The following is a 17,341-nucleotide window of genomic DNA, read 5'->3' as shown; positions in this document are numbered from 1 at the left end:
AAGATATTGGGAAAAATACAGCAACAGGGTCCAGGGAATTCTTGCTTTACTATTCTTTTACATGCTCCCTGCCAGTTGTGTGTTACATATCCAAACCTGCACATTTGCTGCTCTGATTTCTTCCTCTCCTCCATACAACTTGGGTAATAAACAAGATACCTACAAAATCTAAAAGGAGGAGAAGGCTGATTTAATTTTACCTCATGCTCTCAATATCTTTTTATTTCCTTCTGGCAATTAGCAACCCATTCAGCTGAGCTCTGATCAATCCCTCTCTCTTTTGCAGTTCAATATTACAGAGATTACAAATAGAAATTTGATTAGCCCAGGCTTCCATATCAAGTGGAACTAGGCAAAATGTTAAATATTCACACATCAAAAACAGACCATTTCTGACTGTTTCATACTGTTGACAGTTTGTGCATAAAAACGTAAGAGATCCTCTCCTCCCTACAAAAAGAGTATTCATTTGTTTTAGTGGTTTGATTTCAAAATTTCGCAGAAAGAAATAATGAGAGCTTAAAAACGTGGATAGATGGCTTCTTTTGCTGTAAAGGAGAGGGCCAACAAGTGGAGGGAAGTGTGTGAAAAAGCAGCTGAAGTGTAGCTCCGAGGGATTTGTGCCATTATCTGTGAAAAACCGCAGCATCCTGGGCTCGGCTGCCCGGGGGGACAGGACAGCGGCACGGCGGGGCGAGGGGGCTCAGCCGGGGATGGGATGGCTCTTTTTGGGAACTCAGCCCTGCAGGGAACTCTCCGAAAGCCGGGCAGCGATGTCCAGTGGGTGTGTGAGCTCCGGCAGCCTTTCGGCCCCTGTCACCGGCTGGGCTCGCTGCCACCTCCGCCTGTCCCTGCAGCGCGGGCACACAGCCCCGGCTGCGCCACTGTCCCCAGGGCCCGGCGGTGGCCCCAGCCCTGCCCAGCCCTGCCCAGCCCTGCCCTGTCCTGCCCAGCCCTGCCCAGCAGCCCGGCTCCGCTGGATCCCTCCCGGTGACCGCTCCCGGTGACCATTCCCGGTGATCGCTCCCGGTGACCGCTCCCGGGGATCGTTCCCGGTGACCTCTCCCGGTGATCCCTCCCGGGGATCGCTCCTGATGACCGCTCCCGGTGACCATTCTCAGGGATCGCTCCCTCAGATCCCTCCCGGGGATCCCTCCCTATGATGGCTCCCTGAGATCCCTCCCGGTGATCCCTCCCGGTGATCCCTCCCCTGACCCCTCCCGTGATCCCTCCCGGTGTCTATTCCCGGTGTCCATTCCCAGGGATCCCTCCCGGTGGCCCCTCCCTGTGTCCATTCCCGGGGATCGCTCCCTGAGATCCCTCCCGGTGGCCATTCCCGGTGGCCATTCCCGGTGTCCATTCCCAGGGATCCCTCCCGGTGACCGCTCCCGGAGATCCCTCCCCTGACCCCTCCCGGTGACCCCTCCCGGTGGCCCCTCCCTGTGTCCATTCCCGGGGATCGCTCCCTGAGATCCCTCCCGGTGACCCCTCCCGGTGTCCATTCCCGGTGTCCATTCCCAGGGATCCCTCCCGGTGATCCCTCCCGGTGTGCGGGCGCATTCCCGGTGCCGGAGCGCGGCCGAGCTCGGTCCCGCCGGCTCTGTCCTTTGGCCGGCCGGGCTGGAAATTCTCCCTCGGGTGGCGGAGCAGGGTGTGGGAGTTCACCTTGCGGAGGATTTTGTGTCTCTTTGGTTTGTGAAGCACTTTATGAGCGCCCCACAGCACAAGGGCTGCCTCGGGACTTTGTGAATGAGCATCACAGGCTGGAACCGTTCTTTTCCTTGCTGTTACTTATTTTATATTTTTTCTACAAATGGGGAATCCATAGCACACAAACCCAAAATAGTTACAGCAACTATCCCTGTGAAAGAGTTTACATTCGCAGCAGTCCGAGTGCACCACAAACAGCTGGCATTTTAAAAGTCTGTCTCAAGGCTGATCACTCTGAGCAAGGCTGACAGCAAAATTTATGTGTTGTTAGCTGCTGTATTTACTGCTCCTGAAATGCATGCAGGGGATGAAGTTTACAAGCAGGCTGTGCTGCCACATGCAGGCTGAAGACACTGCATGGGACCAGGATGTCAGAACTAAATAATCAGCTGTCTCAATGCAACGTGGTGATAATATCACAGAAAATCATGTCCAAAGTGGAGCTGGTGGGTACTCTGAGAGCAAAGATGTTGCCTGTGCTGCCTCTGTGCTGACCATGACGTGTCCAGCCCATCCTTCCAAGGGCTGCAGTCCCAGTTTTGCCTGGCCCTGCCAGGTGATGAATTTAATCACCACAGTAATCATCAATTTGATACATTTGGAAGTGCCATCCCTCCTAGCAGCTGGGTTACTTGTAGGCTGTAATTAAACTTGCCTTCTCTTTTCTTTGATGCACTTGTGGGCAGAGTGATATTTTTCAAGAAAAAGTCATCCATAAAAAAATAAAAAAGGAGGATTTTGATGTAATTTATTAGGAATTTGGCACATGTAGAGACTTGAAAATGTTTTAAATGTCTATTTTATTTAAGGTGGTGACTATGCTTAGAAACTGTTGGATTAAGCTTAGTATGCTGCATTAATATATTTTTCAGGATATTAACTGTGCTGTTAGCAGGAGATTTTTTTGTGTTATCCTCTTGTTCAGAGTTTTTGTGAGCTTTTCAAGAGTGAGAGCTTTTTCGTGAGTGAGTGGTTAGAGGTTCTGGCCAACTGTGACAATAAACCATGAAATGGCTTTACCAGCTACAAGGAATGATCCGAGAGGACATTGCCTTAGTCACCCAAAATGTTTCTTCCTTGTGCAGAAACAGCTCCACCAATCTTTGCTCTTAACATCCAGATCCTGGCTGGATGTGGAAGGGGAAAAGCCCTTCCCTTGCCCACAGGGGGCTGCAGATGGCCGTGGTGCCCCAGCCAGGGGCAGAGAGGTGCAGGGCTTCGTGAAGGGCAGCACTGGGGCTGCTCGTCCTGCACTCCCCAGACTCTGGGGATTCATGATCAGCCCTTTGTGGGAAATTGTCCCTTTGTGCTGCATTTTGGATGTTATTTTCTAGAAGCCATAGGGCAGGAAGGGCAGGGGCTCAGGGATGCTGAGCCTGGCTCGCTGCAGCACCCAAACTCCAGGTCTGGAGGCTGTGGCACTGCCTGCAGCCTGCAGTGCCCTATTGCAGCTGTGATGGATCAACTAACAAATGGCTGGTACTTCACAGGTGCCAGTTTACTGCTCCTGCCTTGTTTTAACGTGACATGTATTTCTCTTTTAACTACTGAGAGCTTTGAGCATGTTTTTCAACAGCATGCAGACCATGGTTTCATTTTTATCCACATTCAGTCACTTTTCCTGCTGCCCTTGGTAATTAGAGCTGGGTGTTTGTTCTGTCAAACACTTCAGCACATAGAAAATGTTGTTTTGGTTGTCATGAAACTACTGATGAAAGAAAGCATCTGGTCTGTGTCAGGGATGGTTTGAAGATTGGGACTTTCTGAGGATGGTCTAGAGGCAGCTGGGGTCTTCACTGTGCTATTTCTGACACCTGCCTGTGGCTGTAAGGAGGAAATCGGGTTCCATGGAGGCTTGGCTTAGCTATGACCAGTGTTTGACAAGTGCCTGTGGCTGCAGAAAGCATCAGTATGCCAAGGGAGTGAGGAGCAGAACCAGCCTTGAAATACAGCAGCAGTCTTTGAAAATGAGAAACTAGGAAATAATGTGTGGTGTTGTGATGGTCTCCATCTTTATGGTAAATATTCAGTCCCTGAAAGGAAATTAAATTAGTTGTGCTACAAGAAGCAGTGTTTGGCCCTCGCCATGACAAAGTGCCCAAGCTGGTTCTGTCAGCTACAGAAGCAAAGCAGGAGTGTTCCTGGAGAACACCACAGGCAAACCCTGCTGTGCATGGACCTCGTGCCCATTGCCCCTCTCACCCGGGCACTGCTCCCACCCCCTTGGGGAGAGAGCAGGGACATGGGCCGTGTTCCATGGGGACCAGCAGGGTCACTCCTGGGGGCCTCTGAGAGAGCAGGAGCTGCCACTGCAGGAGAATTCCCCATTTTTCAAAGCCAGGGAAAGCCACTCCAAAACCCTCTCCTTGAAGACTGTGGTGAGTGTAAAACTGTGGTGGAGGTAAGGGGCTCTGCCAGGAGAGCTGGGGGTGAATCCAAAGGAAGGGCAGCACCTGAGGTTTCACGGGATGTTCTGCTTTGGAAGGGTGCACAAGGATTATTGAGTCCAGTTCCTTTGTGGATGGTCCCTTTGGGGATCAAACTCACACGCCTGGTGTTACAGCACCCTGCCCAGAGCAGCTGAGCTATCAGGTCACAGTGGGCAGAGAGCCCTCCCACTGCTGCATCCAGAGCTGCCCTTGGACGCTTTGGGACTTTAGGGATTCTTTGAGCAAGTTTCACAGCCTCCTCATGTCATTTTGATAATGTTTGTTACAAGAGGAGTGCAGCTGTATTGCAGGTCAGTGACTAGAGAAGAGACAGCTCCCATCACACCCCTGATTACTGCTCCTGTGGAGTGCTATGGCAACTGCCTTTTGCAGGGCATCTGCACTCCAGTATCACAGGCTTTTTGGAGCAAGTCCAGGCATTTTTGGGTGTGTGCCACCCATCTGGGGTGTTCAGCCTCATGACATATCAGTGAGGAGTCAGTGTTCAGTGGTAGCCACCCTTTTTTCCCCCTCTGTCCTTTCTTTTGCAATCAGATCTGGAATGGGATTGGTAACACAGGCACCTTCCTGAGGGTGCATGAAGCTGTCCTGGGCTAAGCTCAGGCTCTGGCACGGTGGAAGGATGGCAGCTCTGCCTGTAAACCCTGCAGAGGGGCTGGGCAGTGGCTGCTGGGGGCTGGGGCACTTTGCTGAGGGTGTGACTGTCCCCAGGAGGGCCACCAGACACACCCAGGGATCTGCCATGGGGCTTCCACTTCAAGGAGGAGGAGAAGGTCTTCTGCTGATCTTCCCCATCATAGCAGAAGGTCACCTAAAAGAGCACCTTTGGCCATGCTGGAACCACAGTGGTGGCTCTCTGAGATGCTTTTTGTCTGGCTTGGGCAGGGGGAGCCCAGCCTGCAGGGAGCTGAGACCCCCTGGTTTCTCTGTGTGCTGCTGCACCAGGGACCCCCTGTGTGACTGCAGCAGCTTCACAGCGTCCTGTGCAGGGAGGGAACAGCCTTGAAGCAGGATGAATAAAGGAGTGTGTTTTATCCTGAGCCCACCCGATTTGCTGTGCTTGTTTGTAGAGAAGGTCAGCTCAGTTTACCTTGAAAAATCAGTTTTCCAGATTACTGGCTTTTAATGAGGACTCTGCTGCCCTGGTGCTCCAGGGGGAAGCACACGTTGCAGAGCTCAGCTTTGGGCACCAGCATTTCCAGTGAACGTGGGAGTGTGCTTTGGAAACCGGATCTGAGCTAATGAGAACTCAGATGGCTTAAAAAGGCAAGGGGCTGCAGAGAAAACCATGTCAAAATATTGCTATTAAAGCATATTAAATACTGAAACAGGACTGTGCCTGAATGCAGGTGTGCAGGGCAGCCCCAGAGCTGCTCTCCTTCCATCCTGCTGAGCAGAGAGCCACAGGGTGTGAAAGAGGCAAAGCTGCCCCTGCCTTGCTCATCACCTGCCTGAATCCCAGGGAAAGGTGTGCAAGGAGCAGGAAGAAGCCAAACCCCAGGTTTAGGTGAGCAGAACATCCTTGGGGGGCACCAGACTTCAGCCCAGCTGGTGAGTGAAAATCCTGTTGAGAGCAAGGGCAAGTAGGAGGAGAGAGACCATCTCTCAAAGTACACAGCATGTGTTATAAACCCCAGTGTTATAAAGTACATAGAATGTTATAAACCCCAACCCTGCACCACAGGTGGTGAGACTGTAAAACAAAATTAATATGGGAAAACTTCACACAAAATCCTCCTTTTGTTTCTCTCAATTTCTGGGCAACTCTTTGTCCCTATTTTTTTGTTTTGTTTTGGGGGTTTTGTTTTATGGGGTTTGGGGATTTTTTGGGGTTTTTTTTGTCTTTGTTTTTTTTGGGTGTTTGTTTGGTTTGGTTTGGTTTTTTATGCTCTATGTTACCAGGGCCTTGGAGAAAAACATGTTTTGTTGCTGGGCTTTCAGAGACCCTTACTGTGCTCACCAGGTGCTCAATGATGGAGCACATGCCAAGGGAAGGATAAAGTTATTTGTTTTGCTTAGGAGAAGGCAGCATTTTCCTCCCCTCCAGGAGCCCCCATGGGAGCTGTTCTCCACAGGTGTTTTAATCTAAATCATTGTGCTTCAGTGCTGGACATGTCCCAGTTAGGTGGTGATCCATATGCCCTCTGCAAAACTTTTCCTCTTTCCTATAATTCAGATTTTGGGAGAAACCCCTGATTGCCAGCTTGGCACAGCTAAAGAAATGAAGCCCAAACCTGGTACATGTTCTGAATCCTCCTCTGCTGTGTCCTTTGAAGCTGCAGGTGGCTGCATGCCCTTCTGGCTGTGGACAGCCTTGGCACATGGTTTCTGCTGTTCCTTTGCATGGGGCACACCAGATTTTGGAGGTCCTTTTATGAGTAATACCATAAGAGTAGTTTGGTTTTTTCCTTAAGCAATCCGGTGGGCATAAGGGAGGTATTTGGATAGGTCTTGGGAAGGATTTACCAGGATTCACCTGAAGATCCAATGATGGGCTTGGGAAGTTGTTTAATTCTTTAGAGTTCTTCAGCTCCTGCCTGGCTTCCAGTATTTGGTATTTCTCTTGCTCTGCCTGGAATAATTTCTCTCACTCTGGGGTTTGTGTAAAACATGTTTCACTGAGCTCAGAAACTAATGATCAGAAGTGACCATCTGTGACCCCTTAGTAGGCATCTGGATGCATATTTGCCACTTCTGAGGTGTTGAGATAACACAGCACTGTTGCTGATGGGGCTGGAAGCCTTATCATCAGATATAATAATACACTCCAGCTGCACTTGTTGTTTTTTAGTCTTTCCTAAATGAAAATGAGTTCTGCAGGTGGTTAATGCTAGAGGATAATTTGTTTCCGTGCTCGTTTGAAGCCTTGTAGCAAACCCAAAGCTGTGAATAAAAGATGGAAATAAAAGTAGAACGTGATTTCAGGAAAAAACCCTTCCATTTTCTGTGCTGGTGAAGTGACTAAGCCGTGTGGCTGCTGATGCAAACCTTTCATCTGCCCAAGGAAAAGGGTTATTATCTTCAGCTGAAGCTGATGGGGCACTGAGCAGCATTTGAGCAGCACATCCAGGCAGATATTTGCATGAGAAACGTGAAGATGAGACTTTGATGTATTTGCAACTTCTGAATTCCTGTTAAGTTTTTGATTGTACTGCCCTTTGGGAGTGCCTGGGACACCTTTCCTCTGGCTGAGCTGAAACCCAGCAAGGGAATTTCATCCTCCTCTCCTCCACATTATCTTTTTCATCCTGAGATAACTTTTCCTCTCCTCTCTTCAGCTGAAATCTGGAAAAATATGTTAAGGACAGCAAGTCAGAGGCCATCAGCCTTGCCTCAGGGAGGCAGGGAGATGCTGGGAAAGAGAGAGGCTGGATTGCAGATTCCTGGCTGGGATTGCTCAGGAACCTCTGCAGTCAGCAGCAGCACTGGCCCAGGACACCCCTGACCCTGCCATGCTGGCACCCCTGGGATGCCTCTGGGTGCTCCCTGCTGTGCTGTGCTCCACTGGGCTTGCTTATTGAGAGAAAATCATCAGCACAGGGAATTTCCAGATTTATTTTTTCCTGGTGGAAAACATTGATTTACTTTAAGAAAGTGTTAGGTTGGTGGAGGTTCTGACCCAAGACCTGGGGGCTGCATGGTACCCTCACCCACCCAGAGGTCTGGTGCTGGGATGCTCAGCCTGAGGCCATCACCCTGATGCAGCAGGATTCTCTCTGATGGTGCCTTCTTCCTGGGAGGCAGTCTCAAAGATGGCAGCATGTTTCAAGAAAGGCATTTACAGAAATAAAAAAGCTTATGAACTGATGGAAAAGCAGCAGAGTCAGTGCAGGACAGCTCTGATAAAAAAGCCTGTCCATGGACAATGCCCAGTCAGGGACATGGCAAGAGAGAAGTGACTTCCCAATAGCTCAGGTGCTCATCAAACCACAGTTTAATGCTGGGTTGGGCTTTGTGGGGAGAAATGTTCTTCTTTGTGGAGTATGCAGGAGGCACAGACATCACTCTGGGCAGCCTCTTGCTTGCACAAGCCATGCATCAGTAATTACTCTCTGGACAATTCACTTAATTAAGGCCACTGAGGGGATGCTCTCACAGCATGGTCACTGCTCTTTAAACTCCCACACACACAGGAGTATCGTGCTTATGGTTTTTTCTTTTTATTTGAAATAGCTGGATGTGAACCAGGAGAGAAAACAATTTCCCTGTTGCCAATATGTTCATCTGGTCAAAGATCAGTGTCTTTAAAAGGGCGGGAGTGGTGAGCAATAAACTGTCCTTTTTTGTGGCCAAAGTAGCTCCTGGCTTGGGCTCTGCCTTTTCAGAAGGTGATCTGGGTGGGAATCTGAGCTCTTGTCTTTGCCTCATACTTCTCTTGGAGCAGTAGGTCCAAATGGCAGATGGAGGAGCTCCAAAGTACATCTTTGCCTTGGAAAGTCACCTCAAAGGGTGCACCACAGCAGGGTTCTGCTGCTCCATGCTACAGCCTCGTTGGTTGGAAAACGGAGAAAAGGCCTGGATTTTCAAAAATACTTAGATTTTCTTGGGTTTTCTTCTCTCCTTTGAAAGAAAGATTTTTGTTTTGGAACAAGATCAGATATATGTGGGCTCTACTATGCAGAAAAAATTGTATTACACAGAAATCTTTAATTATTCCTTAATTTCTACTTAAACTTCATTATATTCTGCTTAGTTAGTTGGGTTATGGCTTCAATAAGCTCTTGAATTAGTCATATTAATGTAATAAAAATTGAAAGCTAATTCACAGCCAAGTGTTCTGGTACTTGAAAGACTTTTTTAATTATTTTCCTGAAAACACGAGAACAACTTGTCACGATTTTTCTTTTTAGCTTATTGTTGTGTACAGGAATGTTAAATATTTGACATCTGAAAAAAAAAAAAAAAGGTAACTAATGCTCACGTAAATGTTTTTCTTCTGAAGGGATTTATGATATGTGATTGCTCCAAAAATGTCCTCTGAGGGGAGGCTCTGGGATGAAGGGCTGGGGATGACAAAGGAGCTCATCAGGAGCTGCCACCCCCATCCCACCAGGCCTGAACCCCAGATCCTGAATATTTACAGAATAAAAATCCCTGCTGGCATAACCCAGGTGGGGCTCAGTTGCTGAAGTATTAAACCACCAGATCAGCTTGTAACTTGTTTTGTAGCTGGGTACTGCACGTGGCTTTTGCTGTGCAGCTCCCAGGCTGGGCCAGAACCCCCTGTAAGAGAGGTGGGGACGTGGCTCTGTGTCAGCGATGTTCCCAGCAGGCAGGCTCCTGCGGGGTGGAAACAGCCTGCTCAAGTACCCATTGATTTCCTTACAGTTTTTCATCTCAACATTATCATATTTTTTTATTAAGTCAGCTTGTGACTTCAGTAATTTCTTTCATTAGCCTTATTCTGAAGGCAAGATGGCTTAAAATTAAAAGCAACTTCTCAGCTGCGTTAACATTCAAGCACAATTAAGTTAAATCATACAATGCCAAGATGTGAGGAAATAAAAGACCAATTTTGGCAGCAGCAGATCGATTATTACAATGCAGAATCACATGGAATAAAATAACAGATTTTTTTTTTTTTTCTCAGTAACATGCCCTAGCTGCAAACCCATAACCCCATCAGTAGGTGTTTATAAACAATAACTGTCTTCTGAAAAATATTATTGAAACACTTCATGGGTGATGCTGCTGTCAAAACTACTCTCGTGCATGTGTCTGCAAGCAACATTTGACTTCCCAGGCTGTGTGCTTTGGGGAACAGCCAGCCAGCTCCTGGGGCTGGCACGGGGCTGTGCCAGTGCTGGAAATGCATCTGAACTCCTCTGCTGCTGCACTGCTGAAGCTCCTGTTGGGAATCCCCTGCTGCCAAGTGCTGAGCAGTGCCAGAGCCCCCGGGATCAGGAGCACTCTGCTGCACAGTGCTTTGTGTCTGTGGGGTCCGTGCATCCATGAGAACATCAGGGGAGCTGAGCCCACAGCAGCCCCAGGAGGCTTTGCAGGATTCAGGGAAGTAATTCCAGGGTTTGAGGAAGAAAAGACTCCAAGAGAACAAAGATAAAGCAGTGCAGAAGCTCATTTTGCAGGGAGGGGCAGCTGCAGCCCTGCAGTGTGTCCTGCTCCACCAGGGCCCAGGACAAGAGGAGACTCCTTCTCCCCATGGCAGGCAGCTCTCACCCAGAGGGGCTGTGGCTCAGCACCCCGTGCTTTTCCAGCAGGAGACAGCAGAGGCTCAGGCAGCACCTCCTGGGCTCCAGGCATCTGTGCCTGCCTTGGTCTGGGTGTCAAGGCAGGGCTGGCAGAGAAAGCCCTAATCCACTGATGCTGGCAGGTTAGACAGAGCAGGGATGGGTTTAGGTAAAGAAACAACTTCCCAGGATATAAATGGATGGATAAGATATAATTCTATTAAGGGATCGTTCCAGTCCTTGAATGGCACTAATGATTGTGTGGGAATAGGAGGCACAAAGAGATTAGCAGCAATCTTTATTTCCCAAGCAGGTTGTCTGCTGAGAGGTTGTTATGTAAACTAAATGTTCATGTGTTAAGGAGTAATTGTGCCATTGTGTCTGGAGGCAGTCCCGGCAAGAGCTGCTTGATAAGGGCAGAATTAGGAGAATTGGTCCACTGAGAAAAGTATATTTTGCACATTTTTGTTCTGAGTAAATGGGAACAAACACGTTCCTGTGCCACACCAAGTGTCTCACCAAGATGTTGCCAGGCTGGATGTTTGTAAGTCAGAGGAGCTGATGTTCCAGGGTGCTGGGTCCCCCTGGGGCAAAGCCCCCTCCTCAGGGGGGATGTTCAAGTACCCATTTCCCTCTCAGGGAACGTCCAAAATAACTTGTGAACCTGTTCCAGCTGCACAGATGCTGAAGATGCCCTGAGTGCACCAACCCTGCTCTTCTCCACAGGCTGTCCCACTGGTGGCTGGGGGATGCTCAGGGGGTGGGTGATGTTGCAGGAGAGCACCAGGAGTTAAGCCTGTGGGAATTCTAACTGCAGCCTTCAATCTGCCCTTGTCACTAAAGTTGTCTTTCTTTCTCTCTCTTTCTTTTTTCCTGCTTCCTCCCTGCCTCGTTGTCCCCTTTGCAGCAATGTGGACACCAAGGAGCTGTGTGGTGAGTGCAGTCCCTCCTTTTGGGCAACAGCAATCATTGTGTGCATGAGGCCCTCGAAGGTTGCATGAAACCCAGCAGAGACTGCAGGGCTGTGCAGCTGGGGCACCTCAGCCCTGCTGCTGCTCTGCTCCTTATTCCACAGGAAAATTGGCAGAACTTTTTTCATTTTCGTGCAGCACAAATGGGGTCAGAGCTAAGCGAAGCACACGGACCCTGTTCAATAACAAGCTGGAGTTTAATTTCTGGAGGTGTCGTGGCTTCCAGCTTTGCTCTGAAGTTCAATAAACCCATTTTCCCCTGCAAGACCTGTAACATGCTTCTCCCTAGGCCAGCCTTCCTGTTTCCCAGCAGGCTGCCTCAGGGGTGCACTACCTCTGCTGTACCTCCCACAGCTTGCCAAAATTAAAGGCAGAACAGAAAATCTGTGATAATATTTTGTCCCACACCTTGACCAGAAAGGGAATGTTTCCTGCTGGGATTTCTGAAGGGCTTTGCTTCATTAGGAGGTGCCTCAAACTGCTCACTCAGGTGTATTTTTCTATGGATGCTTGACATTGGGAAGTGTTTCCTGCCCCCTGGCTTTTTGGGAGGAGATGGGTAGAGAGCTGGGTGTCCTTGCAGAGAGCTCATCCATCTCTTCTCCTCCCCTCCTGTGCCAGGACACAGAATAACATATGAAGCCACCTCAGCAGGTCTTCACCATTTTTCTTCACCACTTTGCAGCTAATTCCAGCCTTTGGAGCTCTGGCTGGGAGCAGGTTGTGCAGACAGGGATGGGGTTACTGGGTGCCCGTGCCAGCACCAGGCAGTAACTCCTTATTCCTGACACCTTAAGGAGTTCTCTGTCCCCGGGAGTGCCTGCACCAGGACATTGTCCAGGGTTTCTCTCCTCCTGGTGTCCTCAAGCCCTGCCCACACCACACTGAGCATCCAAGCTGGCAGCAAAAGCAGCAATGTTTCCCCTTTCCACTGGTTATTCCTGCTTGTCCTAGGCAAGAAACAAAGACTGCCATAAAGTCCTTTTGGTCTGTTGAGGATATGAAGGGCTTGTTCCCATCCCTCCATTCTTCCTGCATGAGGTCTCCCTGCCAGCTGACCCAGGAAATCAAACCCCCACAGCTTTGGGGTAACAATGGCATTGTTTAACCCCTCACAGCTTTCTCCATCACTCTGATAAAATCAGGAAATTACATGGCTGTCACCCAGTGTGATCCCATCTCACTGCCTCTCCCAGGGGTGAAGCTGCCAGGAGGGAAGGGAGATAACCCCATCACCTCCTGGGAAGCTAGGGAAAGCCAGAGAAAGGATTGATCAGCACAAGCTCCTGCCTAGATCTGTTATCCTGAATACCTGCCCTCGCCTGTGATTTATTTGCTTGCTTCTCTTCTAGGTATTAAACATAAACCCTCAGTTTGTCTAAATTGGTGTGTCTCTTGTGTGTTATAAAATGTTGAGAGCATCTCAAAAGTTATTTCTTGAGCCTGTAGCTTCACATGAATAAATAATGATAAAGCAGCAGAGTTGAATCCTTGTTAAAGTCAGCTCTGTTCTGCTCCCATGTGCACCTTAGTCAGTCTCAAGGGCTGTGCTGTGCCCACAACAGCTCATTTCTCCTGAAATGGATGGGTCCAGCTTTTTATTTCAGGACTTAGAAAAAGTCTTTTCCTATCAGATCTGTTCAATTTTTCTTTCCCAAGTAGGAAGGAAAAGCCAAACAAACACAGTGCAATGAGAGTAAGCTGTTTACTTATCACGGAACAGCTGCTGTCAGTCATGCTGTGACATTCCGGTTCTGCCAAAATCTTCTTCCCTTTGGATATGTTCTCAGACTGTAAATAGCTATAGGCACTTCTAATTAAGCCAAGAAAACCTAATTAGTGGGGTTGTTTCCTGGAGTTTGTCTTGCTGCACTTCACAGAGATGTCACCTCAGTGTGAAACTCCCTGTCCTAGTGCCGAGGAGCAGCACCAGTGGCTTTTAAGGAACAGCTTTTTGCTGTGCTCTGTGTCAGTCAGAGAAACAGGGAAAGGACAAGCATGGCACAGAGGACGTGTGGCTCCTTCTGTGGAGAACACGTGATTCTGGGCCCAGCTTGCAGCCCTGTTCTCTTCCTTTTTTACTCTCAAGAGCTTGTTCAACCTGTGGTTGTGGGCTGAGGTGTAAATGTGATAGGAATGTTGGGAAAGATGTAAGGCCAGTCTCAGCTCATATAAATTGGGGTGAATTGGAAGGTATTTGGATGCTTTGAGAGGCAAAGAATGTCAAGGGAATGGAAAGGGGATTTCTTTTGAGACCCCTTCCTCCATGCCAGCAGTAGAAGGGAGAGAGACCATAAAGAATCAAATGCAGAAGTCGGCATAGAAATAAAGAACCTGATGAATTATTTTTAATGGGAGCTTCTGGGTCTTACATCTCCTTTCTGCAATGGTCCCAAACTTCATGGGAATCACACCACTTCCCATCCCTGCAGGACAAATTGTGACTTTGGCTGAGGACACAGAGTATAAAAATACCCCTGGAGCCATCCTCTCAGGTTTATGTTTCCACCAATAATAGATCTTGCTGTGCCAGGTAGCCTCAGGTTACCTTAACGTTCCCATCCTGCTTCTCTTGGTTTTCCCAGACTATTTTGCTGACCATATGGGAGACTATGAGGATGTTTTGGCCTCCCTGGAGATGCTGAACCTCTCCATCCTGAAGGCCATGGACTACACCAAACGGGTGAGTGCTGCTTCCTGCACCTCACGTTTCACAGGCTCAGAGTGAGCGGCCTGAAAGCTGCATTGACAGAGCACATAAATCTGAAAGGTCTCATCCTCTTCAGCAGGGCTGTGTCCTCCTGCTCTGCAAATAGCACGGGGTCTCTCAGGTGGGATTTGGAATGCATGAGTTGTTGTTGGCATCACTGAGAGGGCTTTTGGAAACTTCATATTATAGAGCTGCCTTTAAATGGAGTTTCCACCTTGGAAGGCAACCTGTTTTCCAAATGCAGTTGCCATGTGTGAAGCTGCTGTATTAGAAGCTAGAGAGCTGTGTGCTTGAAGGACTGCAGAGGAATCATGCAAGCACCACAACTGAGACATAATGACCTGGTTTATATGTGCAAAGTAACCCTAGGTCCTTAAAAATCCATCACGTGTGATAATGATCCTGGACTACCATAGACAGTGATACTGACCAAGAAGCATATTGAAGTTTATTTATGAATACCTGTAAAATCTCAGCTGATGTACCATATAAACATCCCCGCTGAGAGGAACACCAGTCATTTGTTGTCTTTCCAGGCTGAGAGAAGTGTTTATAGAGCTTTATTTCCTTTGAAATTATTTTCCTGTCCTTCCACACCACTTAATAGTGCAACTGGGCTGTATCAGTGATATTTACTGCCTCAGGATAATCAATCCCTTCTCCCACTTCCACCTTCAACCACATTTGCATTGTTGTTTTGTGCCATGATGAATAAAAAGCAGTTTTCCTCTTCACTGATGAGCAGCAAGCACTGAGGGCCAAGCCAGGGAGGAAGGTTTTGCTTTTTCCAAGCAGTTGTAAGCACTTCCCAATCCAGCTACACCCTCCTGCAAGCAATCCACATCAAAATCTCCCTTCCGTCTATCTTTGAAGCTAAAAGAGAAACTCAAATTACTCCACATTAAAGAAGTGACAATGATAAGAAGTTTCAGGAGTTAGAATGGGAAATGGCAAATTTCTCTCTCTTCTTGCTGCTGAGTAAAGAGCTTGATTTCCTTGCTTGATTAAAATTCTTCCATTAGATTTTTGTGAGGAAGGCAGCATGGAAAGTGAAGGCACATATTTAACATGTTGATGTCTTGCCACTATAAATTAAAGGCAAAAGTCTTTGGCCAAGCACTGATCTGTCTGAAGTGTTAGTGATTTCTTATCAACATTATGAAAGGGTTAAAAAAATCAGGACAACACCAATTTTTAATGATTAAGTATCTGTGTCTGTTCATGTCTCATTTATATTCATTATTAGCAATTTTCATGACCATCAGGTTTGCCAACTATGTATTTTAAATAAATGTTAACATGCTAATAGAGATCTTAGTAATTCATTCCAGCCTGCTGTTCGTGATGCCTTCCATCACTGCTTTTCCAATGTGGTGTGAATATACATGACTAACTCTTCCTAATACTTTGCAAGAGGAAGATGGTCTATTCCCTGCTTATAAATCAGGCATCTAAGCATTTGGGTACTACCTTGGATGAGACTTCTGCAGCAGAAGCAGGATGGTTATTTATAAGAACACCTTTCCCTGCCTTGATTCAGCAAATTCTGGCAGGATTCACCTGCCTTAATTGCAGCAGGTCAAGGCTATGTACATAAACCTGAGCTGGTCACCTCCCTCATTAATTTGTGGAGAGGAACAGGGAGATCTGGAGCACTGGAGGCACCTTCCTGCTGTGACACTGAAGGATCACAACCCCTCATCCCAAATGCAGAGTTTCCCAAGCCAGGTGAGGGAGTGCTGCCCCAGCATCCTCCCACCCCTCATTTCATCAGCCCCTGGCGTGTGCTGCTCTTCCTGCCTGGCAGATTTTTGGCAAGAGAACAAGCAGAGCAAGACTCCATCACAGAGAGGAGCTGGCAAAGAAGGATTTAATGAAAAACTCTGTTCCCCACTGTGATTTTGTGAACAAAGTGGTACAAACCTCATCAATGAATTATTCAAAGGCAGGCACTTTGTTCATGTAAAAAAGCAGGGAAAAAAAAAAAAAACAAGAGTAAAGAAGCTGTTGTGGGTGGTAGAGAAACCTGTCTCCAGTGTTCAAACAGGATACATTTGTTTTGGAAGGAATTTAAACCTCATCCAGTTCGACCACTTTGCCATGGGCAGGGACAGCTTCCCCTGGACCAGTGGAGAACAAAGCCCCATCCAGCCTGGCCCTGGGCACTTTCAGGGATGGGGTAGGTTCCTTCTGCTCCATCTTCTCCCCATGTGATGCTGTAACCAAGGGTCCCATGCTGATGAGGTAGCAGGATGTTTAAAAGATTCATACATTTAGTTTTTAGAAACACTGGAAGAGGGGAAAGCTGACCAAAGCAGCAGGTTTTTGCTAGAGTTAAGCGTGGTTTTGTGCCCCCTGATGCTCGAGCCTGTTGCTGTCCCTACACCTTTTCTTGTGGCCAGACCCTGCAAAGGGCTGGGTGATGATGCTGAGCATTGTGAGCAAACTGCTTTGCTTGTGAGCTGCTCCTGCTTCTCCATAATAAAAGACACATTTCCTAAGCTGGAGAACACTCTCTATCATTTAGGAGCATCCCTATTCCCTCTTTTTCAAACAATGTATTTGGGGCAAACAATAAACGGAGCCTAACCTTTTTCTGGGTTGTGTTTCTGAGGGGTGCCAGGTGACAAGAGGGCATGGAGAACCATGGCATTTAATTGCTGTTTATATTTCTCACCTTAAAAGACAACTGGTTATTTCTTGCTCATAAAAAGAGAAAGCAGCAATTATCTCGTGCTGGAGGAGCTCGTAAAGTATCAGCAGTAATTAGATTCAGTAGTGGAAGGTCTCACACAGCAAAACAAAATCTGTCATTGTAATGATTTTCCAATACAGTGATGTCCGTGCCGCATGGAAACGACTGCCGGTGACAATTGGAAATGCAGAGCTAAATTGGAGAGAAAGGAAATGAACTTTTGGGTTCTAAATAAAGCTGACAGCGGGAGATGTTCCTGTATAAGTCTCTTGTACTGTTGTGTAGTGCAGTCAGCAAGGACCAGAACCAAGATGCCGGGGGAGGAGGTGGATTGTGCCAGGGTCAGGGGGTGTGAGGGTGTGGAGGGAGCTGGGACAGCACAGCCAGGGGGGTGCTGTCCCTGCCCCTCCTTAGGGGACAGCACCCACCCAGTGTTCCACCACCCCTGTCAGCTTTGGGGGTGACAGGGGAAGCGCCTGGGGGTGGCAGAGGTGGTGCTTACCACTGCACAGCCTCACCCAGACACCCCTGGAAATGGCACTTAGCTTGATAAAAAAAACAGTGTGGGTTTTTGAGCCCGAGAGGCTCAATTAGCCTTGTTCCTGCCAGGTCCAGAT

At 48.1% G+C, this 17,341-nt stretch overlaps 1 protein-coding gene across 1 annotated transcript in view; it reads left to right on the top strand.

Moving 5' to 3' along the window:
• The window catches only part of NECAB2 (N-terminal EF-hand calcium binding protein 2), a 73,486-nt gene that overhangs the window by 44,105 nt on the left and 12,040 nt on the right, over positions 1-17,341 (top strand). Inside the window, exons 4-5 of the mRNA XM_064386687.1 lie at positions 11,256-11,281; positions 13,905-14,002. Of these exons, the coding sequence (XP_064242757.1) occupies positions 11,256-11,281; positions 13,905-14,002 (124 nt within the window). The remainder of the gene's footprint in view (positions 1-11,255; positions 11,282-13,904; positions 14,003-17,341) is intronic.

The sequence above is a fragment of the Passer domesticus genome, chromosome 12, assembly GCF_036417665.1.
Source record: "Passer domesticus isolate bPasDom1 chromosome 12, bPasDom1.hap1, whole genome shotgun sequence".
Lineage (NCBI taxonomy): Eukaryota > Metazoa > Chordata > Aves > Passeriformes > Passeridae > Passer > Passer domesticus.
Note: the sequence above shows the minus strand (reverse complement) of the source record. Positions and strands in the feature narration are given on the sequence as shown.